The sequence below is a fragment of the Gobio gobio genome, assembly GCF_949357685.1.
Source record: "Gobio gobio genome assembly, chromosome: 11".
Classification (NCBI taxonomy): Eukaryota; Metazoa; Chordata; class Actinopteri; order Cypriniformes; family Gobionidae; genus Gobio; species Gobio gobio.
Window position 1 is genome coordinate 42,573,492 of NC_137104.1, and position 26,586 is coordinate 42,600,077.

Here is a 26,586-nt window from a genome sequence, read left to right on the forward strand (position 1 = left end):
TTATTTTCTTTCTTTATTTTATTTAATTATTTTCTTTACTTTTTTCTTTTATTAATTTTTAAATTATTTTATTTATTTATTTTATTTTAAAATTATTTAAAAAAAAATTTTTATTTATTTTTGTATTAATTTATTATAAAAGTATTTTATTTTATTTTATGTATTTATTTTTTATTGTATTACTTTTTTAAATAATTAATATAGCCACTTGGCTATTTTAATTTATTTATTTATTTATTATTTTATTTTTTAATTTTTTAATTATTGAATTAATTTATTTTAATTAATTAATTAATTAATTAATTTTTTGAATTATTTTATTTTGTTTATTTATTTTTATTTTCTTAATTTGAAAATTATTTTATTTATTTTATTTTTAAAAGTATTTTATTCATTTATTTTTTATTGTATACATTTTTATAAATAATTAGAATAGCCAATTGGCTATTTTATTTTATTTATTATTATTTTATTTATTTTATTTTTAAATTATTATTTTATTTATTTATTTCATACATTTTTTAATGATCTTATTTATTCATTCTATTTATTTTATTAAATTTTATTATTATTATTTTATGATAAATGTTTATCTAAAATCGCCCATTGCACATAAAAAAAGCCATGTAGTTAAAAAGCCAAGTCATGCAAATCAATGTTCTGCATAAATAGTTTGGTTGCCATCTCTCTATTTATGTGTTTCTGTGGAGTTATCTTGTTGCAGAAATCTTTATTTCTGTGAGGTACACTGCTATTTTAGATTCAATTGTGAATCTAATCGGTCTTGGCTTTGTGAAAACAGAAGTTTCTCCAGTAGTCTTTTTGTTCGTGTTTGTTCTTGTACAACATATTCAACAGTGACCCAGTTCTAGACTTTGATGTCAGAATCTCTGTTCGACAAAGGCACAGAATGTGAATATTTAATATCCCTCATATTATCATCATCAGGCTTGTGGAATAACAAACTCTCTGCTGGATTGAACAATTTCATTACAAAAACGGTCTTTTGTTGGCATTGGTGATTGCCAGAGAGTTGCTATGGGGTCGCTAAGGTCTTCTGAGTGGTTGTTAGGGGGATTGTGTTGTGATGGTTGCTGGAGCCAATCAAAAAAGCCCATACTTTTACGTACTTGGATGTAAGTCTTGTTTTTTCTTTTCTTTTTTTTGAGGAGGGAACATTTAAAAAATATTGCAGTCACCATTTATGACTTAAAATTATTTTAACTTGCATTTGGTTGAAAAGATAACGAGACATTTATGTAATGTATAAATCAGAATAGTAACACTCAGATTAAATTTAGTTAATATTTTAATGATCAGTGCCCACAGGGTCTCAATCGAACACCTGCTGCTGTTATGTAATATTTAAGGAGTTCAGCAGGAGTTTGAGCAGCTTAAAATCTGTCATAATCTCTATTAATGCCCTCTTTCCTCTCATTAAACATGTTCCATGCTGATACGGAAGTATTATGAATGACAACTGCAAGTTAATGCATTAATTTTTCTGTCACTTAACTCTTTTTTTTTGTTGTTGAGGGAAAGATCTTTGACTTGTTTCACAAGTGAAGCATTTTTTAAATATTTGAAAAATGAATTGTCCAGTGAACCCAACATTCAGACTTGACATCACCTAACCTATGCTTTTTTATTTAAAGAGCATGATATGATTGTCCTATGGGTTGGCCCAGGCTTTGAAGTAGATAAATGGTGATAATAAACAACTAAGAAATCTGGGAGAAAATGAATCACAAAAGAATTAAACAAACTACAAATAAACAAAAAAGTCCAATAAGCCCCTAACTTCTCATCCCCATTTTTAGGCATACTCAAAAATGACATAGGGTGAATTCAGGGTGATTGGAATTTGGGACACTTTTTCCAAGTCATCTCAATGTCAAAAAGTGTCCCAATCACCCTGAATTCACCCTACTTAAACTTAAATGATTGTAATTCTGCTTTAGTCTACAGCAAAGTCTCATTAAGAGAAGTAATTTCACTCGGCGGCCATCTTTGAAACGCCTCTCGGGCATGCAAGTGCAGCTCCTATCTCTTTGAATGGGGAAACATCAAATTCTCCAAAACTAGAAAAAAAGAAATTTCATATTTGAAATCACCATTGAAATCTCACAACTGTCTCATAAATTTTGTTTCTGAATGCTTGAATCATGATAATCTGCATTTTTCAGCCTGGACAAAGCTCATGCGCAGTCCTAAGCGCGTGTCTCAGAACACTGCCCGTTTTTATAGCAACCGTAGCTGCGATGACTTTACTAATCATTGATTGGCTCCTTCATTTAGAAGGCGGGGCTTATTCGCCATATTGGGCGTTGCACTTTCTCCCATTCATAAGTACTCGTAGTGCACCATCTTCCTCTATAAAGTCTTTGACTACAGTCCTAATCATGGTTTATTTTAAAACAAGACACTTACTTGACCAAAAAAATCCTTAAAGCAAGTAGAGTAGAACAACATTACAGAAAGTATGAAGAAAATACACTGCACTTTATTTGCAGTTTAAAACAAGCAAATATGGCCCACAGTGTGATGCTGCCTTCACGTGCTATCGGAATTATCGTCATTACGAGATTCCTAGGTAAAAATGGCACATGAACAGCTTCTGATGTCGTGTTTACCACTGGGAAGTTCGGAAATAATTTTGATACTCAAATTCCCGTGATGGGCGTGCCATAAACTTTAAACATGCTGGCGGGGTTTTAAACTTTAAACTAATGCTGCGGCAGGTGTGATTTTATTCATTTTTCCCCAAAACAGTCATCTTGTCTTGTCATTAATTATTATAATCACGTCATCATGCAGGCAATGTTTAAATTAGTCCAACATGTTGTCAACTATTAGTTTTTTTGTTGTTGTTGATGTCAACTTTGTTATCATACATAAACATTGTAATCTAAGTGCTGGATTGGCGTAAACGCCAATTTAATTTTTAGGGTGCTGGGGGGGTTCATGGGAGTTTGCCCAACCAGTCCACATGTGTTTTGTGGATTTGGAGAAGGCATTCGACTGTGTTCCTCGTGGCATCCTGTGGAGGGTGCTCTGGGAGTATGGGGTCGGCGGCCCCCTGCTTAGGGCTGTTCGGTCCCTGTACGACCAGAGCAGGAGTTTGGTCCGCATTGCCGGCAGTAAGTCAGACTTGTTCCCGGTGCATGTTGGACTCCGGCAGGGCTGCCCTTTGTCACCGGTTCTGTTCATAATTTTTATGGACAGAATTTCTAGGCGCAGCCAGGGGCCGGAGGGTGTCAGGTTTGGGGACCACGGGATTTCGTCACTGCTTTTTGCGGATGATTTTGTCGTGTTGGCTTCCTCGAGCCCGGACCTTCAGCGTGCACTGGGACGGTTTGCGGCCGAGTGTGAAGCGGCTGGGATGAGAATCAGCACCTCCAAGTCCGAGGCCATGGTTCTCAGTCGGAAAAGGGTGGCTTGCCCGCTTCAGGTGGGTGGAGAGTTCCTGCCTCAAGTGGAGGAGTTCAGGTATCTTGGGGTCTTGTTCACGAGTGAGGGAAGGATGGAACGGGAGATTGACAGACGGATCGGTGCAGCTTCTGCTGTAATGCGGTCGATGTACCGGTCTGTCGTGGTAAAGAAGGAGCTGAGCTGCTAGGCAAAGCTCTCGATTTACCGGTCAATCTACGTTCCTACTCTCACCTATGGTCATGAGCTGTGGGTCATGACCGAAAGGACAAGATCCCGGATACAGGCGGCCGAAATGAGCTTTCTCCGTAGGGTGGCTGGACGCTCCCTTAGAGATAGGGTGAGGAGCTCAGTCACTCGGGAGGAACTCGGAGTAGAGCCGCTGCTCCTCCACATCGAGAGGAGCCAGCTGAGGTGGCTCGGGCATCTATTTCGGATGCCTCCTGGACGCCTTCCCAGGGAGGTGTTCCAGGCACGTCCCACCGGGAGGAGGCCCCGGGGAAGACCTAGGACACGCTGGAGGGACTATGTCTCCCGGCTGGCCTGGGAACGCCTCGGGGTTCCCCCGGAAGAGCTGGAGGAAGTGGCTAGGGAGAGGGAAGTCTGGGCGTCTCTGCTTAGACTGTTGCCCCCGCGACCCGGCCCCGGATAAGCGGAAGATGATGGATGGATGGATGGATGGATTGGCGTAAACGCTCCCAAAGAATGATTTAAAATCACTAAAAAGCTGTCACTCATCTCGGTTTATCGCAATCTCACAAATGTTCCGTTATAATCAATGAAGCGGTCTACACTGCACAATGTTTCTCTTTTTTGCACTGTGTCGTGTCTACACTTTGTTTGTTATCATGAGAGGATTCACGAGCCAGCAGAACCCAGCACTGAACAAAACTCCAGTGTTTTGAGCGGTGAGTGGATTCGGACTAACTTAAACACCTTATTGGTCATTGCGTCAAGAGATCAGCAGACATGTCTGTGATTGGCTTCATTGCTCAATTCTGAAAAAACGCATTGTAAATAAAAACCGTTTGATGCTCTCTAGAGCACAAACACTGGGGCATTTGCCAAATCGTTAGGGTGCTTAGCAGTCTCTAGCACCCCCGTAAAACCGGGCCTGCCTCTCGTGCAGCGCTTCTGTCTTTTTGCGCCCTAGGCAACCACCTACAGTATGTCACCTATACCAGGGGGCGGCCCTGATTTGGAAATGAATATGTTTGTTAAAGAGGACCTAAAATACTCTTTTTCAAAGTCTTGATTTTGTTTTTAGGGACTACTAGACTACTAGAATTCATGCTTGAATGTTTGAAAAACACATTTTCATGTATTTTACATTATTTCAGCACCTCTCTTCCCAGTCTGTCAGTAACGCTCTGTTTAGTCCCTCGATTAAGTTCCTCCTTTCAAAAAACACAATGTGCTCTGATTGGTCGGCTAGACCAGTGATTGTTCAACTGCTTTGAGCGTATTTGGGAAATGTCACTCCCGTTCTGCAAGTTTCAGCACACTATTAACGCAACTCAACCAGGACTCGTCCCTTTTATTTTGCACATGCCTTGGGCAAGAATTATTTAAATAAGGAATATTGTGATGTTCATTCCCAGAAGGAAACTCATGACTACACTCGAGGCATTTCAGGGAGTTCAGAAACAGTGCGCACTGATATCGAAAATTAGACTTAAATTGCACACTAAAGAAAGTGGAAAATGTAAAACAGCATAATAGGACCTCTTTAAAGAACCAAGTGTCAGTAAAGGGTAAAAATGTTCAAGGGTTTTGTGTGATTATTTTAGTGGGCTCATGCATAGGGGAAACCGACAATACTTTTGTATGCAAGTATTGTACTGGAATTTGCTTTTGGCTGTAGTGTCCTTGAAGTTCTGAAGGCAAGAAATCACCCCTCTTGATGAAACTTTATTTCTTGCCCACCATTTTAATCAGATAATTAACACACAATGTGGTAATGCTTGGCTATTGGAATTGATAAACACTCCAGAGAGTGTGTGCTTTGAATAATCAACGCAAACTAAAATATCCTCACTTTGGGCTTCATTTCCAGAACAAATTTATGTGAATGTCACTAATTAAACCCTTTAAAATGTTGTTCAACTCAATACAATTTGCATTCAAGAAGGGTTTTATCAAGCAATTAGCTCAGATTTGTGTTTCATGAATGAGAACCAGCCTTCACGTTTACTTTTGTTATAAGAAAAAAAAAAAACACAAAAGAAATTTAAACAAAAGTCTCACTCACCAAGTAACAACATTAATCATCATGGAAAACCTGCATATTAGAGAATTTAAAAATGTTGATTTCTTTCATCTACTGAGAAATTGTTTTTAGTGGATGCTGTTGCTATAAAATTATTTGTAAAAATCCAGTAATCTCAAATGACAGGAAAAGTCATGGAAATGATTTGGTGAAAAGGGTACCCTGAAATTACCCTTTTAGTGAGTATCTTTGTTTCCTGTTTTCTTTTCTTTCTTTGCAAGTTGTCCATAAATTTTCTTTTGTTGCTTAGGAAGTTCTCAAACCACAAGCAATTAGGTCATTCGACAAAGGAACGGTTGGGTGCCGTTGATGAAAGCCTAGATAATGCTTAAATACTGTTGACATGGAGAGGGCTCTGGCGAGCAGTTTCACATTTACTGTGACAATTGCATGTCGTAAATGAGAGGGAGTCCATTAGCTGATAAGTTCAGCCCAGATTTATGGCAAGTTAATGTCTCCTTATGGGACAATAAAAGCAGGTCATATAGCCGTGACAATGAAGCCTGATTTTTTATTTTTTATTTTACCAATGTCAACAGCAATATCCTTAAGAAACCTGCTTAAGTTTGTCAATATTTTGATATCTAAGATTTCAGAACAAATGTTAAGCTTGAACACGGTTGGTAGCAGGAGACACCAATGAATGGTTGGTTAATTCCTAAAGGATCCATGAAATTATCTTAGCAATATTATGGTGTCTATTGTCCTAGAGTTCTGTTTCCTGAGTTCATTGCTCTGGTGAATGCGCAAGTGTTAGACTTCAGAGTACTGTTCTTTCTTGATCTAGGTCAGTACATCTAGAGAGAGCTGCTTGTCTGACCCCATCACTTGTGCTGTCTGAAGCCTTTTGCCTTCATCTTCCGCCTTTACTGCAGCATCTCCAAAAGAACTGTCAGGGGCAGTCACTCAAAATGTTCAAGACTACTTTATGCACTCTGCAAAATAAGCAGAATGCAATATGCATTGATTTTTTGTGTGGTATTCCAGCAAAGATGCTAGATGTCATTGTGTTCGTTTAGATTAAATATGAGAAAAATGACTTTGAATATTCGACCCGACCCGCTGTTGCTCATTTCACTTGCAAAAGATGGCACAGAAGCAAACATGGACTGCTTAATGCTGGAAAACCTGGACCTCAGGGAAAAAAGAAACAGATAAATCTATAAAAAAATGTAGGTCGGTAAGAATTATTTTCCCCGTTTTTTAAAGATGTATACAGTATACTGTGTATACAGTAAAACCTGCAATATTGTGATATTATTACAATTCAAAATAACTGTTTTCTATATAAATATATATTTTAAGTTAATTTATTCCTGTGATGCAAAGCTCAATTTTCAGCAGCCATTACTCCAGTCACTAGTGTCACATGATCCTTCAGAAAATGTTGGTGTTTAAGAAACATTTTTTATTTATTTATATCAAGGTTGAATTTTTGTAAATTGTGATAATTTAATAATTGTATAAAATGTTTAAAAGGGTGTATTTTTGTGACTTATGTCTTATGGATTCACAGAGTAAGAATTTTAGGTTACACTTCAGATTAGGGTCCAATTCTCTATTAACTATTAACTATTAATTACGAAATGCGTCAAGAAACTCCTAATTACTGCTTATTAATAGTTATTAAGTGAGTTAATTTAGTAGGGTAGTTGTGAAGTTTAGGTATTGGGTAGGATTATTAAGGGATGTAGAATATGCTCATGCAGAATAAGGCATTAACATGTTCTTTATAATTACTAATAAACAGCCAATATCCTATCTTTATGTATGCTAATAAGCAACTAGTTAACAGTGAGAATTGGACCCTAAACTAAAGTGTTACTGAATTTTATTGTATAGTGTAACAGGGTGTTTTATTTGAAATAGAAACAATGAAACCATGTATTTACGGTCACTTTTGATCAATGTGTAATACATCCTTGCTGAATTCAAGTTTTTTTTTTAAGTACCACACATTTTTGAAAGGTAGTGTATATGTAAAAACAAACGAAAAACAAAATAAAATAAAGAATAACCCCCCCCCCCCCCCCCCCCCCCCCTTTCTTTATGCTAGGTTGAAGAAAAAGTCCCAGTCAGTGGACATCCCTGATGAGAGTTATACTGCTTCATTCGTCAAAGACCTGCTGGCGTCGCCCATGATACAGAGTGTGACCAGAACAGCCATAGCTGAAGAAAAGGAGATCAATACCACCAACATCCACAAGGCTCGTACTCCTCGACGTGGAGAGCTCAAGCGAGGTTATACCATCGGTGCGTGAGGTCTTCTTCAGTTACCCTTCTGCCCAGTCTTATTATGTTATAATCTGTTAGCCTTTGGCTTCCTGAGCAAAACAGCTTATCTTGGGTTATCTTTAGTTAGTATTTTATTATTTCTAGTGTATTTTTTTTTAGTAATGTAATCACACTATGTATTTGTTTTAATCTAAGTACTTATTGATTTTAGGGTTTAGTATTACTTACTGAATGCGTTAATGTGCATTAGAAAACACTTCTTAGAAAACACATCTAGTGCTAATCGAACACATTAACATTAACATTATCTTACAATGGAAAGGAATATTCCAGTGAGACTTGTTAGTTATGCTTAATCCAGTGTTGGCACAGGAACTGGCTGGCCGGCCCTGCGGTAAGAGGGAAATGGATACCTTTGAGACTGTAATCAGAGGAGAAAAGAGGATCTCATCCCTCTGTGGACCTACACACACACACACACACACACACACACACACACACACACACACACACACACACACACACACACACATACAGTAATTACTCCTGAGTTGCAGAAGATGATCCAGCCTCTTGACTAGACAGAGTAGTAACAATAATGAACACACTTTAACCCTCTGACTGGCTGTTATGTAAATCTTGATGAATCTGGTCATTTCAAATGGTTATCAGTCTTTTAATCTTTTTGAAAGATATAACCTACTATTCGAAAGTTTGGGGTCAGTACGTTTTATTTATGTTTATGAAAGAAGTCCCTTATGTTCACAAAGGATGCATTTATTTGATCAAAAATACAGTTAAAGCAAAATTATTAGGATTTAAAATAACTATAATATAGGGCTGTGTGATAAATAGCTCATACCAAGATTGTAATAAAAATTTTATTTGACATTTTTGCTCGCTATGGATTCATCTAACATCCTATTACACAGCAGAAACAAACGCGACAACAGCCAAGACAATCAGTGCATGTCGTTAATGAGTGATTTCTGCGTTTCTCTGTGTGTGTCAGACGAAACCTTGCAGTTTATTCACAGTCACAGTGTTTTCAGCATCTGCCGTTTCAATATATGAGAACATGAACTTCATCTCCAGAGCTGCTGTGAGTCACTTTACAAGGTTATCACGGATTAATTTGAGAAAAACTACTGTCAAATGCACACTGAAACTAAAAAAAAGATCTTTGTCAAACCGTCAAAAAAATATATTCATATTTAAAACTTTATCTAATAAACTTTCGGCCGACCGCCTTCCGTGGAAAAGTGTTGAATGTTGAAAGTGAAACTCAAGATGCGTACGTGACGTCATGACGAGCGCACCTGGTCGCGTTAGTCTTTCGATCGGCAGGGGAACTTTCAACAATTTTTCTATAAATTGAACAGGGAAGGCGGTCGGCCGAAAGTTTACTTGATAAAGTTTAAAATATGGTTATTTTTCTTACACAAACGCGTCGATTCGCTTCAGAAGGCCTTTATTAACACACCAGAGCCACGTGGAGCACGTTATTTGATGGGCAGATGCACTTTTTATGGACTTCAAAAACAGAGCAACTATGAATCCAATTCTAATGCTTGGATTAGCCTGGACTTTTGTAATATAACATAAAACCCTTTTTTTTCAGATTCTGATCGCGTTCGAGAGATCAACGACTATCTGTGATTGGCTGCATTACTCACCGCTGCAAAAACACGCTGTAAATAGATGCATTTGACGCTCTCCAGAACTCGCACACACGTGCAAATCTTTTCGCCAATATTATTACAGTATCAACTGAGGGTGCTTTTGCTTGCGTTTGTGGGTGCTTAGCACACTCTAGCACCCCCGTAGAACCAGGCCTGACTTATCCTTTAATAGTCGTTCTACCATCTACTTTTTTTCTTGTTTCTTATAAGAAATAGTTTTCCCACTTACTGTTTGCAATCTTTGTGGTCAATGAAAAAAAAGAGAGTTGTTTTAACATTTGGCAAGTATCAGCCTCACTTCCAGTTTTGCTTCATCACTATCAATTTCTTTAGGGCATAACAAAGGAGACATTTCGAAAATTGTAAATCAACTTTTGTGGTGATTTGATCTAAAGAAAAAGATGAATTGCTTAATTCCAAGATGGTGGAAAATCTAGTTGTAAATGAAAACCACCTTATTCTTTGATTCCCTGGGTCATGTGAGGTTCAGAAGACTTTCTAGACAAAAACTGTGAAAGTTGCTTGTAGAAGAATATTTTAGGTAGTTCACCATAAATAATGCACTGAAATGGCAATGTTGAACTTTAAATATCCAGTAGTCCTGCTCTTTCAAGCTCTTTTCAAACAGCTTCTGATCTTTTGAGTATGACTACAAATAGCCATGATGCATCAAGCTTCCTAATGGCCATTTTAGGAGAACTGGCTGCTGTGGTGGTGAATAAATGCGTTCGTACCCTCAGGTGAACTTGTAAACGTGTATTTGTGTGTTGTTTCATGCCCAGACAGCCATAAGCTCAATTAAACTTGTGAGCATGCAGTAATTACTTCAGCAAGATTTTTCCTGAAGGACAGATACTACAGGTGTTTTGTGACATCCAAGCATTGCTTCCGTTACGGCTAATGTTTCTCATCGTTATCTGCAGGGCAGGGTCGACACCAGCCTAAGGCTCCTGTGACTGATGATGCAGCTCTGCTATTAGTTCTCCAGCAGTCGGGTGTCTCTCCCAATTAACTGTCTGTGGAGAAAATCTTTTAATCAAAGCTTTGATCAGATCTCTGCCAGACTAGTGTACTAGATGTCGTAAGTCAGACTAATTAGACTGTTAATCATGGTGATTTGTTCGCCGTCTTAAGCAGCATCGCATCAGACTTCATATAAATGCCTTTTATAAATGTTTTAGCGGTGGCTTAGATATAGACTTTTCTCCCTGAGGCTTTACAAATTTGTACATGTTCCTAAATGTTGTTCTTGCATCTAATGGAGTGATGCAGTCAGTATATTTGTTGTCTTGGATGCTTTCTGTCCATTTTCAGAAACATCAGGGGTTAAAAGAAAAAGCACTGTGCGGCATTCTTGGCTTTTAAAGCCTTTTATAGCTGTGCGCCTGTATTGGAGATTGAACCTCTCGTATGTAGCTCCCTCACAAACACACACATACACACTCACAAAAAGTAATCTTCTCAAGTGAAGTGCAGTGGACGCAGAGCTTCTGTAGAAAAACACTAAAATTGAGTGGATGGAAAATGAGCGTGTTACTTTCCCATACTCAAACTTCAGTATATGTCATATAAAATATGGTGTTTATTTGTTTTCTTCCTGCGTGATATTGTGAGCACTTGCCCATATTTATATACATGTCATTCACTTGTCTGAGTAAAAAATTTGCTTGTCCGGATTTTTTTTTATATGATTTATTCTGAAGCAATATTCTCAATCAGCTTTGACATATTTAAATCTGCATATTTGTGATATTTTTACCTTTTATAAAGGGCATTTTTCCCATAATCTTATTAAATATAGGCTATGCTTCAGCTTTCATTTTATTTATTTTTTAATTTGATCTAGAAATTAAATTAGAATAAGATACTATAGGCTGTTACCAATCAAATTAAATAATTATAAAAAAAAATTACAACTGCATTAAATAATGTAATGAGATTTTTTTTTTAAAAATATGTTTGAATATACAAATAAGAAATAAACTATACTACCAGTAGGGGGCAGCAGATTACTGTCTTAATGAGTGAGTCATTGAGTCATTTATTTAAACGATTCATTCAAACGGATTAATCATTCAAGAATCAGGCAGACGTTTACCAATAGGTCATTGAATCTTTGATTCAACCGATTCATTCAAAACACTGAATCATTCAGTAACACATGGTTGCTGTGAGATGAGTTATGGTTCTGATCTTTGTTTGGAACTATTTTTGCTGCTGAAATCGAACAAAAACAGTCAATATTGCATCTAAAATGTAAGTAATTGAATGTTAATTAATTGTTTATGGAACTGTCATATGAAATCGGTGTCATTTTCAGTCGGGATGGTATTCAGGAAAACGGCACTCTTGGTTCTGTAATTTTTCTTTACTGTAGGCTATCATATGTTATAAATATAAAAACTCCACAATTTGTAATTTTAACCATGTATGTTTACTGAGTTTCTTTGAATGAGCAGCGCTCATTTGTTGTGATTTCTCCTCGAGAGGCTGCGCGAGCGTCAACAGTGCAACCTTGTTACGCCGCATTCACACGGGGCGTCGGCGTCAACGCTTCTCGTTTACTTTGAATGGGTGACGTCATGCGTTGCCGAACTGAATTGTGGGTTCCGTCGCGGCGCTTCACTCGCGTTGCAAGCGGCAAAAGTTGAAGATTTCTCAACTTTTCAAGCGCCAACGCAGGCGTCATCCAATCAGATCACCCTATGCAAATATCCTAGAGCAGACGCTAGCCAATCGCGTTCGTTTAAAACACCGGTGAATGAAGAGTGAATGAAGAGTAAAGAACGATCTAAAATGGAGGAAAAGCTAATAATTGCGGTGGATAATCACCCGGTCCTTTACTACCAATCATTATTTACATACCGGGACACAAACTGGAGAGACCAGGCCTGGAAGGAGGTGGCAGAGACGGTTGGAGAATCTGGAATGTATCATGCTTGTATTCCGTCCGTGTACTCTGTTTATCATTGAATGACAGGCAGCATATCATATCATGTGTGGCTCAAATAGGCGCTATCCCCCAGCCAAATGAGGAATCAAATATTAAAGTGATCAGTTTTCATACACAAAATAGTCTCACAGACTAGCTGTCAAAAAAGGCGCTTTTTTTGTGTTGTGTTGTGGTCCAAGCGGCAAGTAATGTGATTAGCTGTTGTGACGGTCGCGTCAGGCACCAAGCTTCAGCCACGCCCTCCATCAAGCGTTGACGCCGAAGCCCCGTGTGAATGCGGCGTTACTGTCAGTTCATTATACATCATATATTATTATCCACTATCGATCGCCAATTACACTAAATTAATGCAGAATTATTGTTGCATTTTGGTGATTCCCTAGTTATTTTTTGACGTTTTAATCAGCTTGTCCGGTCGGGCAAGTTAAATTCTTTCACTTGCCCCTTCAAAAAATCGACTTGTCCCAGACAAGTGGACAAGTGTTAATGTCGAGCCCTGTACAGTATACGTACAATATATACACATGACATATACACTCACTGGCAACATTATTAGCTACACCTTGCTAGTGCCAGTTGGACCCTTTTTTGCCGTCAGAACTGCCTTAATTCTTCATGGTGTAACCCCTCCTGTTTGAACCTGCCCGCTCTAAGTGGGACTCGAACCCGAGTCCGCCGGCATGAGAGTGGGACACTCTAACAAGGAGTCTAAAGAATGCAACCCCTAGCGTCAGTCGCTAGAGCGTCTCTTGAGATCAGAGGAGTGAGGTTTTACTAAGAAACAGGTACTAGCTGGCCTCCGTTACACTTACCCCCCTAAACCTCACTCCCGTCCTGGTCACGGCACCAATGAATAGTTATGCTGATTGGATTAGGACTGGTGACACTCTATAGTCTTGGATTGGTTGCTTTAAAGGAACACTCCACTTTTTTTGAAAATAGGCTAATTTTACAAGTCCCCTAGAGTTAAATAGTTGAGTTTTACCGTTTTTGAATCCATTCAGCCGATTTTTGTATCTGGCGATACCACTTTTAGCATAGTTTAGCATACATCATTGATTCTGGTCAATCCATTAGCATCTCATTCAAAAAATAACCAAAGACACTTTCAATATTTTTCCTATTTAAAACTTGACTCTTCTACAGTTACATCGTGTAATAGACCAACTGAAAATGAAAAGTTGCGATTTTCTACACCTATATGGCTAGGAACTACTTTCTCATTCCTGCGTAATAGTCACGGATCTTCACGGCCATACCATGGCTGCAGCGGCACAATGATTCGTTGGTATTCTGTGAAACATGGTGGTAGTATACACCTTCGACTTACTATCACAGCCCTTTACAACACACAGAACCATGGCTAATCACACAGGTAAATCCACAACACAATTTGTCGGCTGCAAGCCTGAAACTTTCTCTGCAACTACACGAACTTAGTGCCGGTCACATTGAAAGTTACTTAGCTGGGGGCTACTTTCAGACGCTGCGTATTATCATTGTGCTGCTGCAGCCATTGTACGGCCGCGAAGATCCGCGACTATTACGCAGGAATGAGAAAGTAGGTCCTAGCCATATAGGTGTAGAAAATCTCAACTTTTAATTTTCAGTTGGTCTTAGCACATGATGTAACTGTAGAAGAGTCAAGTTTTAAATAGGAAAAATATTGAAAGTGTCTTTTGTCATATTTTGAATGAGATGCTAATGGACTGACCAGAATCAATGATGTATGCTAAGCTATGCTAAAAGTGCTACCGCCAGATACAAAGATCGACTGAATGGATTCAAAAACGGTAAAACTCAACTATTTAACTCTAGGGGACTTGTAAAATTAGCCTATTTTCAAAAAAAGTGGAGTGTTCCTTTAACTGTAATCTTCATTTACATGCTTTAAGGTTGTCACCCAGGTCAATTGGTACTAAGGGGCCCAAAGTGTGCCAAGAAAAAAAATCCTCCACACCATTACACCACCAGCAGCCTGAAACGTTGACACAAGGCAGGATGGATCCATGTTGTTTACACCCAATTCTGATCCAACCATCTGAATGCCGTAGCAGAAACGAAGCAGACCACGCAATGTTTTTCCAATCTTTTATTGTTCAATTTAGGTGAGCCTGTGCAAGTTGTAGCCTCAGTTTCCTGTTCTTAGCTGCCAGGAGTGGCACTCTTTGTGTCTTCTGCTGCTGTAGCCCATCTGCTTCAACGTTCGACGTGTTGTATATTCAGAAAAGCTCTTCTGCAGATCTCGGTTGTTATTTGAGTTACTGTTGCCTTTTCTATCAGCTCGAACAAAGTCATTCTCCTCTGACCTCTGGCATCAGAGCAAGGCATTTTCATAGACAGAACTGCCGCTCACTGGATATTTTCTCTTTTTTTGGACCGTTCTCTGTAAACCCTAGAGATGGTTGTGTGAGAAAATCCCAGCAGATCAGCAGTTTCTGAAATGCCAATCCGTCTGCCAACAACAACAACCATGCCATGTTCAAACTCATTTAGAGGAATTGTTCAACCAAAAATGAAAATTACTCCATGATTTACTCACCCTCAAACCATCCAAGCTGCATTCTTATTTCAGACGAATACAATCAAAGTTATTTTTAAAAATGTCCTGGCTAATCCAAGCATTATAATGGCAGCCCAAATCCCCAAAAAGTGCACCCATCCATTATAAAAGTAATCCACATGACTCCTGGGGGTTAATAAAGGCCTTCTGAAGCGAATCAATGGGGTTTTGTAAGAAAAATGTCCATATTTACCACGTAAAATATCTAGCTTGCTGCGGACTGCCTTCCGTATTCAACTCACGAAAAAAGCGTAACTGCTGCGACGATGACGTCGGACTGAACGAGATGTTACACATTCTTTGTAAATTGAATACGGAAGGTGGTCTGCAAAAAGCTAGATATTTTATCTTACTTTAAGTTTTAAATATGGATATTTTTCGTACACAAACCCATCGATTCACTTCAGAAAGCCTTTATTAACCCCCCTGAGCTGTATGGATTACTTTTATAATGGATGGATGCACTTTTTGGGAATTGGGCTGCCATTCACTGGGTTTATAATGCTTGGATTAGCCAGGATTTTTTTTGAATATAACTCTGATTCATAGTTTCATTTATCTTAAATTAAATAAGTGACATTAATATAAAATATAAAATTAATAAGTGATCTAAATGGTTGGTTTTCTTTGTATTTTTATTTTTATTTTTAAGGTTAGGGCACTAATGGGTTGTAAACAGTTTTTCCTATTTTCAGACACTACTAGGATGAGCCAGCAGAGGGTGTATTAAACTTGCTGTATAATATAAGTAACATTAAAAAAAATATGATTAATGCTGATTAATTAAAGTTTTAAACTAAATTTGTCTTTCCATTCTGTAAAAAAAAAAAAAGTTATTGTTTTAATGTTTACATTATTATTATTATTATTATTACCACACAAAATAATATAAAAATTAAGAATATAAAATCAATAAAAACAACAAAGCTTCATGGAAACAATTGCCTGTGGTTGACTTGACTTGCGGCCTACTTTTCTCTTTACCAGGCATCATGCCAGCTGTCAAGTTTGTTTAGTCAAGTCCAAAATTCCTGGTTATACTTGCATCGAGCAGTCTAAAGCAGATGAAAGAGCTTGTCCTCTCGTATTGGAGTACTTTTTATTTTTTTTCCCAAATAGATTTTTGTTGATGTAGCTGCAAGCATGTTCAAGACAAGTGTGTAGTGGATCTGTTTAAACTATGTATTTTAAATGTAATTTTGCAGCTCCGCTAGATTACATGGCATATATCGCAGATTTATTGCAGAAGCAAAGTGAGGCTGCTATTACTCAATATGAAGCCTTTTCTATATCACAAATTCACTAAAAGTGATTTATAAAGATGCCAGGCTAGCTGTTTTCTTGCTGTACTAGATGTCCTACTTTAGAAAAGCCAATTATCTGTCTAAATGTGTCTAAAATGTATACTATTGAGTCAATTTCAAATGCTTGGTAACATTTTATTCAATACCTGTCACATTCTCACAGTTATTGTTTGAATCATTTTGTGTGTGTGCTGCCAGGGTATGCTGGGTGTTTGCATACAAAGTTTATATTTTAGCTGTCTTATGAAAAACCCAGATACCTTCTATCTCTTTTCAGCAACAATCGATCTCCACTCTTAAAGCAATTGAAAGCTGTGGAGTTGATTTGTGTATCTCGTGCAATCCTGCAGCCGGGGAGTGAAGGAAGGGAGTGACAGACACTTTGATTGACAGCAGTTTCTAAATCCATGTAATGACTCCAGAGTCCTGCTCCGCTCCCCTGTAATGTGACAGGTGATAGGAAGAGACGGCAGACTGCTGAGTTGGTGCTTCTCACTGCTGACCTAAACACTTTTCAATCCTCTCCGCTTTGTTCTGCATGCAGCGAATCTCACTGCAAGAGAACAGATGCTGCAGTCTGGAGAAGATCATATGCAGACATCTGCATATCTGTTGTTTAAAAAATATTTTATTTTGTTTGCTACTCTGCCTTCTTAAAGTGTAAGAGTCTTTACTTAGACGGCCATAAACTTCCTCTAGATAAACATTTGTTGAAAATGAAGGCCCTCAATTCCCTTATTTTAGTGATACAAGTTACTTTTCTTAATAATATGTTGTAATAGTTCAGTAGAAAAAGATCAACATAGAATTCCAAGCAGTGTGCTATTTTCGCTGAATTATTTCTTTAATGGTGATTTAAAAGTCACGTTAAAGGTGGGGTAAGTGGTATTTCAAAACTGCTTTATAAAAGTGTCTCGGGCCAAGTACCAAAACAAACTTATAGCCAATCAGCAGGAAGGGGCGTGTCTACTAATGACAGGGAGAAGAGAGCACTCATTATTCAAAAGACACGACACAGGATGGACATTAGCCGAGCGATGACAGAAAGAGAGAGATGGCAGATAAAAAAACAAATGTGGAAGATGTCTGTGGAACAAAAGAAGGCTTACGATCAGGCAAGAATTATCAGCTTTCCAGCGCTGGAGAGAACTTTATGCTTTATTTCTTCTCGATAGGCGAGTAACACAAAACTAATATATGCTGGCTTTTGCTTGAATATGCTCGTGTGTCATGTTTGCTTGCTTGTCCATTTACGATCGCATTGTCGTTCACTTCAGCGACGATAAAGACCCATTAATTTCCACACCGTATAAGCCTAGAGCGTCTAAACCTCCTCACTGTCTGTTTCAAGCGTCAGCTCCCAAAGTGTGTCCGAACAGTAAGATAATAAACTCCTGATATATGTTTGTTTCCTTTGGTTCCTCTTTTAGTGATCGATATAACCCTCTAATCTGGTCATAATTGTAATATATCCGTTAGTTGGACTGTCGTGCTTGTGCTATCGAGTTGTTCATGAGAACTGTGTTTGTGTTTTTGGGATGGAAGGGATGACTTTTTCAACATTCGACCTGCATTACCATAGTAACACACATTGCTTTCACTTATTGATGACATCATACCCTAGGCCGGCTGGCACAGCAGATTCTGTCGTTGCCTGGGTTACGTATGTGTGTGGCGGAGCTATCAAATAGGGGCATGTTTGTTTTGGTGATTTTGAAATCATCAGTTACCAGAAAGCACTTACCCCACCTTTAATGGTGACGCTGCCCCCCATCCCCCCAAAAAGGCAACAATGTTCAGTCATGACTCATGATTTAGTTTTATATGACTATTTTCCACTCTTCTCTGATCCTCAGAATTAAACAGGCTGTTTTTGCTAATGTACCATTAAGACTGCTCTATGTAAAAGACCTCTGTTATGATTGGTTAACCTCCGCATATTGGCATAGTTCACGCTGCCGTTTATTAAAGGGGTTATGAACTGCATTTTTTTTTTATTGGTTTATAATGAATCCTGGGGTGCACTTGTAATGTTAGCATGACTTTTACATCAAAACTTGTTATAATTTAGAAATAAAAGGCATTTTTCCTACCCTAATTTTAGCCCTCTGATTTGAACGCTCTTTTTGAAGGGGCGTGTCTGCTGTGAGATTTCAGTGTAAACATCTACAGCTGTGATTGGCTAACATCTTTGCATATGAAATAGGCAAGTATTACATGTGGAACCCTGGAACTCTTTCAAAAAATCTTAGGAAATTGTTACTATTACAGATCTCAAGGTTAAAGGGTTAGTTCACCCAAAGATTAAAATTCTGTCATTAATTACTTACCCTCATGTCGTTCGACACCCGTAAGACCTCCGTTGATCTTCGGAACACAAATGAAGATATTTTAGTTTAAATCTGATGGCTCTGAAAGGCCTCCATTGGCACAATGCACGGTTCACTCTCAAGACCCTTAAAAGGTACTGAAGACGTCGTTACAAAGTCCTTCTCACTACAGTGGTTCTACAATAACTTTATGAATCGGCGAGAATAGTTTTTGTGCGCAAAAAACCCTAAATAACAACTTATATAGTGATGACGATTTCAAAACACGGAATCATGAAGCTTCGAAGCGCTATGAATCAGTGAGTCGAATCAGCAGTTTGGATCGCCAAATTTGGCAATTTGGCGGTTTGACACGCGATCCGAATCATGATTCAGCTCACTGATTCATAACGCTTCGAAGCTTCATGATGCCGTGTTTTGAAATCGTCATCACTATATAAGTCGTTATTTAGGGTTTTTTTGCGCACAAAAACTATTCTCGCCGATTCATAAAGTTATTGTAGAACCACTGTAGTGAGATGGACTTAGTAACGACGTCTTTAGTACCTTTTAAGGGTCTTGAGAGTGAACCGTGCATTGTGCCAATGGAGGCCTTTCAGAGCCATCAGATTTCAACTAAAATATCTTCATTTATGTTCCGAAGATGAACGGAGGTCTTACAGGTGTCGAACGACATGTAATTAATGACAGAATTTTCATTTTTGGGTGAACTAACCCTTTAACTAATCGTGAAAAGTGTTGATTATAGCATAATATTTAGATCTATAACATTATATTTAGATCTATAGCATTGCTTTAATCATAACTAACAGTGCAAACACGATGTAAATAAGAGATTCCTTGATTATAATGGGAGTTTTGGTGAGAGCCAGTTACTGATAAACTTGCGCTATTAGATGCATTTTGTCCATAGAAATGCGTTATTCAGTGCTGTAATTTGGCTTACCTGGTGGAAGTTTTATTATTATTGATTTATTATCGATTTTATCAATTAGTTGTTGCAGCCTTACTTTCTATATATAATTGAATCACAGTTTAATTAACAGATTATTTTCATTCTACTAAGAAAAACAATGTGAAGTTGACCCTTTAGTCAATTGTTTGATTTACTGTCACATAGACCAAGATATCTGACTGTACATTCATTACATATCAGAAATCGCTGGTCACAGCAGGCATTCAAATTAACACAGTTACTTACATGTTGTGGCATTACTGTTGAGTCAGTATTGTAAAAGTCTTTTTCCAAAGCCTGTGCCAAAATTGTGAGTGATTCACCAAAGAATCCACAGTGAAATGTACCGAACAAACAAATAATGCTTAACTGGGCATTGCTGAGCAAAAGATCCATTGGAAGTTAATGTTATTTTTAGTCCAATGATCCTGCATCTCTCTTTTCTCCTCGTCATCTCACTAACATGCCAGTGGGCGGGGCCAAAGTTGCAATGAGGAAGTAGTTGTTGATGATTTTCTGGAGAGGCGGTCTTTCACCCATCTATTATAGACACATTCCACAATGAGTCGTTCTCTGGGCTTGGTTACAATAAAAGCTGTTTTTGGACTAACAAGGAAGTTTTAAGTTGTGAATAGGGATGCTCATTGCGGTTAATTTTCCCGACCGACAACCGCCGCTCATTATCCGATTATTAACCGTTAATTATTAACTTAATTAACAAATTAAGATGACAAAACAAAACACTGAATCCGTTTGAAGCTTTGAAGAACCGGAATAATTTTTTTTCCCGACAAACTACGTTTTTTCATCATATAAAAATAGCAGGCCTACCTCAATCCACACCTTGACGGTATTTAAAAAAAAATAAAAAAATTTTAAGTAGGCCTAGCAGGGGTGCAGGGGTGCGGGAGGCGGGGGTGCTCCAAAGGATTGCAAATGCAATGCAAATTTTTAAAATTTTATCATTTATTTGTAATAAACATTTTAAGTGGCCCATTAAAAAGTATTATTTATATGTTGAATTATGTTTTTAAAACAGAGGTCATATTGTGACCCTTGCGGTGTGCGTAGAAAGAGCGGTACTAATATTTCCTCCAGTGGAGAACGCCTTTCTGGAGATTACGTTCATTTGTGAAGATCATTCCGCTCAGAACTCCCTTTGTGACATGCTGGATCAAATATAGGTCTATCTGAAATAAATAGTAAGGGCTGCCCCTGACTAAAGTTTTTTTTCTTTTCTATAGATGTTAATTTAAGCCGTTGTTTACGCGGCGCGGCCGCCTCCATGTCATTGTCTGTTATAGGCTATTTGCTTATTATTTATTAAATCCAGGCAATTTGGTTGATAAAACCATAGATTAAAATTAAGATACAATTTATACAAAACGAAATTCACTTTAAAGAAAGGCTTTCAACAAAACAAAACTTATTGAAGTGTTATTGACCTTATTGAAGACCCCCGTCTTCTGACATTATGCATCTTATGTGTCCTGTTCACTTTTCAATGTAAATTAAATTAAAAGATAACATTATAATATTTAAATTGAAACTAATTACGTGTTTTAATGGCTACAAGTATAGTAGGCTACAGTACTGAGAAATGTCATGTCGTAGCGGGATTTGAGCGCACGTCATTTTACCGGTGAGCAGTTCATGAGTGAAGCTCCGCGTTGCTTTGCTTACTTGCTCTGGTAAGGTAGGCAGGTTTTTTGCATTAATTTTTATTTCCTGTCACTGTGCAAGCTTGTTTATTGTATATCACTGCATGTGTAAACCTTTTATTTAAAGGTTTAATGTAGACCACAGTCCATTGCATTACGATTGCAAGAAAAATCAACGTTGTGAAAAATGTGATGTGCAATCAAATACAGTCCTGGTGTAGGCTTTATGCTGTTTAAACGATTGTTCTCACCGATATATTTATAGACTCCATATTGTTTCTTATAAAAATGTGGTGACCATGCAGCAAAAAAAAACAAAAAAAACGTTTCAACCGTTTAACTGATAGTATTAATCAGTCAAATTTCTTACTATCGGTTAACGGTTAAACGGTCAATATGAGCATCCCTAGTTGTGAAACTTACAGAATATTCTTATAGTATGATGACCTCTTATAAGTCAAAAGCTCAAGGAAATGTATGTCCCCTTTTAAGCTAGTGTTATACTTTCCGCATCCGCGAGGGTCCGTGTGACGTAAAAATCGCCATCGGAGGCTATACGCGGAGGCTCAATGCTGACATCCGCGTACCTCCCATTTTTTGTGGACAAATATGCACGGTCAATAGCCTACAAAAGCACCAACAGCGTATGCGCTGGAAAACAACATGGACTTTGAATTTGAAGTGAGGCTGTGTGAAGAAGTCCGTCGCTACCACTTTCCTGTAGCTCAAACAGTAGAGCATGGCGCTAGCAACGCCAAGGTCATGGGTTCGATTCCCAGGGAAAGCAAGAATTGACAAGATGTAATATGTGTACCTTGAATGAAATGTAAGTCGCTTTGGATAAAAGCGTCTGCCAAATGCATAAATGTAAATGTACCCGCACCTCTACAATCTGTCGTTAAAACAATTTAAAGACAGCCAGATGTGCAATAATTTGTGGAGTAAAATTGGAAGTGTGGAAGTGTACACGCCAATTTACTGCGCATGTGTGGAATACGTTGTCCACCGAGAGGCTACTTTCAGTAGTATACACGCGTCCGTGGTGTCCGCAGCTGTCCCTGTACACATCTGGATTGGAGTATAACCGAGGCTTAAGGAGGGTCAAATTGATGAATACTGAATGGACATTCATGTGTATTATAGGCGATCATATAATATGCTTATGGTTCTGACACCATAACCATGATTGTTTGGGAATGGCCTGTTTGTTTTTACAGCTTAGTATTCGTCTGGAAGTTCTTGTAAGGCAGTTTTGTGACTAAATGGTGCACTGAACTGAGCAAGTAAAATCCTTTTCTTCTTTTTCTTTATCTGGTCCCTTTAAAGCTTGGCTTAAACTGCTGGCCCTTGCAGTTTCATTATGATGGGACATTTATGGGACAAAAGGGACACCATAGAATAAATTGGGCTGCATAAGTCGTGTTTAATGCGCATGCTGTATCCTCAGCACCTCCCAGCCTCTATTTCAGGTACTTTGACAGAGGAGTCCCTGGGGCCTCATTTGGGTTGAAGTTTGTAGCTGGCTTTTCAAATAGTCCTGGTAAGATGTCTTTACATCAGGCTTACACCGAGTAAGAATGGCTTTAATTGGCATTCCAGCTTCCTTTAATTTTTGAATAATGAAGAATCAGCTGAGGCCGGCCAGTCGGAAGGTATATCATCCCTTGAGTTGTCTTTTAATGAGAATGAGTTTGTTATGCACACTCACCCTAGCTAAGAGAAGTTCTATCTTAGGCCCTGTTTACACCTGGTATTAAGATGCATTTTGGTCACAAGTGGACGACGCTAAATACAGATGTAAAGGGGGTCTAAAATGTTTTGAGCTTGTCCACTTCCGAACACTTCCAGAAGTGGTCGAAAACACATTTGACCGGATTGCTTTTGTAGTGTAAACGCTCATGGCGTCGAATGTGTTTGAACAGCCACAAAAGACTCTACTCTCCGCCTATTATCCTGCGTAAACATTATGGAGAGCGCACTAGCCAGACAAGATTTAAATTTTGTCAGTTGAAGACCCAAGGTTTGAAGACGAAAAACATAGCCAGCTCAATTTTCTCTCTCACAATTCCTGATTTCTAACACACACTCACTCACCGCTTTCGGTGTGGTCTTGCAAATTGTAAATTGCATGAGCTTAATTTGTCCATTAGATCGAAAGATCTGAAAAATTCCATACATTTACCAACACATAGACTCTCCCCTCAAAGAAATCAGGACAGAAGCGGTTGAAAGTGGACAAAAGAGACAGATTAAAACACCTGGTGTAAAGGGGGCTTTACACTGTGAATATATAATTACTAGTGATAGATTTCCTTTTGAAGAACCTGTTATTTGCAGCTTGCGTATTTTCTTTAGAAAATGTAAAACACTCAAGGTTAGTATGAATTGAAAGTTCAGCTCCCAGATAAAGGCGATCAGGAATGCTCAATTCTGCTCAGCCCCTGCTGTATCCCACCAGCCTGTACTTTTCCAGGCGAGCCTGATTAGTTTGTCTGAGGTGGATTGAAACTAAACTCTACAGGAAGCCTGTGCCAAAGTGGACACCTTCTATTCTCACCCCCGTCGGCGAGCGTCTGTGAGGGCATCTGCTTGTGGGTATCAGTCAGGGAGCCATTTCCGCCACTGGTGGGAACCTGCTTCTAAATATAACCCGTCATGCCCGAAGGTGCCAAGATAATAGGAGGCTTGGAGCAGTAATTTGTTGTCCTGAGCAGATAGCAAGGGGAATTGTCTTGACCGATTTGCTGTCAGTTGTCTTTCAGACCAATGTTTGCGGGCTGCTTGTGTCAACTGTAAATTCAGGTTTTGGTATTGCACTGCTGTTCAAAAGTTTGGGGTCAGTAAGACATTTAGTTTTTTCCTCAAAAATATTAACCAGCACAACTGTTTCAACATTGATAATAATAAGAAATGTGTATTGAGCAGCAAATCATCATATTAGAATGATTTCTGAAGGATCATGTGACACCTGAGGACTAGAGTAAAGATGCTGAAAATCCAGCTTTACCTTTAAAGGAATAAATTACATTTTATAATATATTCAAAAAGAAAACAGTTACTTTAAATTGGAATAATATTTGACAATATTACCATTTTACTGTATTTTTGATCATATAAATTTAGCCTGTGCGAGCAAGAAAATAAATGTTTTTATATGACAGAATTTGCGATTCATAAATAATACTGAGTTTTGTTTGAAATTAGTTCAAATAAACTCAGTTTTATCACTAATGACTTTGTTCACATTTTCTGGCTAAATCTGTGGTATTTTGTGGAATTGGTGTAGATGCAATAAAATATTTTAATCATCAATAATAAATCAACAGAGATGGGTAAATGGGATTTTTTCAGTTTTACAAATGGCATTCTAGGTTTGCAGAAATAAAAGCTACAATGTTTATTATGTATTTAATGAGCTTTGTTTTGTTCTAGATGTATTAGCATTTCTTCAACTATGGCCAATTTTGGCCATGTAGGCTTTTTAGACAATAAACTTTTAAGACACACTTTTCACACTCATCGACTAGTTTATGTAATGTGTCAAGTCTCCATTATCTTGTATTTTTTGCAAAATAGACAAATACGTTTATGCATAATTTAACAAAATTACAGTTTGATTGGTTTCATAGTTTAGAACCTAATTCATGTTTTTACAAGGTATAGGCATGTTTTATTTTATTACTTTCTTTTACGTTTGGTTTTGTATATTATACAGAAAAACAGTGAGGAACCACGACATTGTGATTTTTAAAATCAGAACGATAAACTAAGATCAATAAGTCATGAAACACATTTTTTCCCATCACTTTAATTCCTCAAAATAATGACTTGTACAGCTAATTTGATTATACTTACAAAATTAAGGCAGCAACTTAACTTAAATTTTTAAGTTGATTTTTTTTTTTTATATAGTGTAGAGAAGAAGAAAAAAAAATAAAGATGGTCTATAATTTCTTTTTAATGTCTTTAAGTGCAGATTTTAATCATCCAAACATAAATCACCCAAATGCAAGTGTAGTTTATTTTATTAGGCAGGCCCAAATATCAAAATCAAATCTGCAGTGCTATAAAGTATGTTCACATATGGTATCAGCCGGCATGGTACATTGATCCCCACATAAGTATACTCATAAAAATGACATTTATAACCCATTCACAAAACATCTCCTCTGTTTAATGGCATTTTCTTGTCACTAAGAAACTTAGACCCACAGGCCGAGTCATATGTCCCAGTAGACCGGGCCGGAGAGGTGTATCCAAGCTCACAGTGATAGCCGAGAGCCACTCCCCTGTGTACGGACAGGCGGACTAACAAGCCGACGGGGCTGCAAGCTTCCTCTCTCTCTCTCTGTCGCTCCGCGGCTGGTGCTAACGGACGAACAAACGCAAGGGGTGGGGGGAAAACAGACCGTGTGGAGTGCAGAGGAGATGAGAAGAGAGAGGAGGACCATGACTAGCGTAACCCGTGCTCTCCCTCGTTTACTTTCAGACACCGGGCAGAAAAAGAGTGCGCTGGAGAGGAAAGATGTTCGGAGGATATCCTTCCAGAGGCCCAAAGGCACCATGGAGTATGTGGTGAGTAGTAGGTGTTGTCTGTCTGATCCAGGTGGCTCTGTTTACATAATGCACCGGTGTATGTGTGTGTGTTTGTGCGCTTGACTAAGGATGAATGTGTGTACACACAGCCGCATGTATGTAATTATGTTTGGGATGGAAATGTGAGCGTGCACATCAGGTATGATTCATTCCTACTGCAGTGTTGTTAGTATGTGCTGCAGGAATGACTTTAATTGCTGTTTCTCATTGTACAGTAGTTTACCTGCTGTCTTTTTGCAACAGTGAAGCAAGGTGTTGTGAAAAGGAAAATATGTACCGCACATAATAAATTGACTATATTAGGGACATTGTGTGAGCAATGTCTGTTCAGAAACATGCCTTTATCCTGCCTTTATCATTTTAAAGGGTTTGAGAAAGCGAGAGGGGGAGAGCGAGAGAGAGAGTTTTTTTATATGCTCTTGAGATGACCTCAAATCAGGTGGTGACTTTCTCCATGGTAACAGTGGCATTGCCGGGGATGCTGGGAGACGAGGTGGCAGCTCACTGGTGCTTCTGTCAGCCTGCTACCTTTTAGCCAAACCTTTAAGTGCACGGAATAGAGCTTTATTTAGAAATACAGAACAGGGATTTTATTTTATTTATTTTACA

The 26,586-nt window shown here is 38.2% G+C and overlaps 1 protein-coding gene across 3 annotated transcripts in view; it reads left to right on the top strand.

Moving 5' to 3' along the window:
* Positions 1–26,586, top strand: part of oxr1b (oxidation resistance 1b) — an 86,514-nt gene that overhangs the window by 22,694 nt on the left and 37,234 nt on the right. For all 3 annotated transcript variants that reach the window (XM_079828441.1, XM_079828443.1, XM_079828442.1), the window contains exons 3-4: positions 7,755–7,951; positions 25,871–25,956. In XM_079828441.1, the coding sequence (XP_079684567.1) occupies positions 7,755–7,951; positions 25,871–25,956 (283 nt within the window). The remainder of the gene's footprint in view (positions 1–7,754; positions 7,952–25,870; positions 25,957–26,586) is intronic.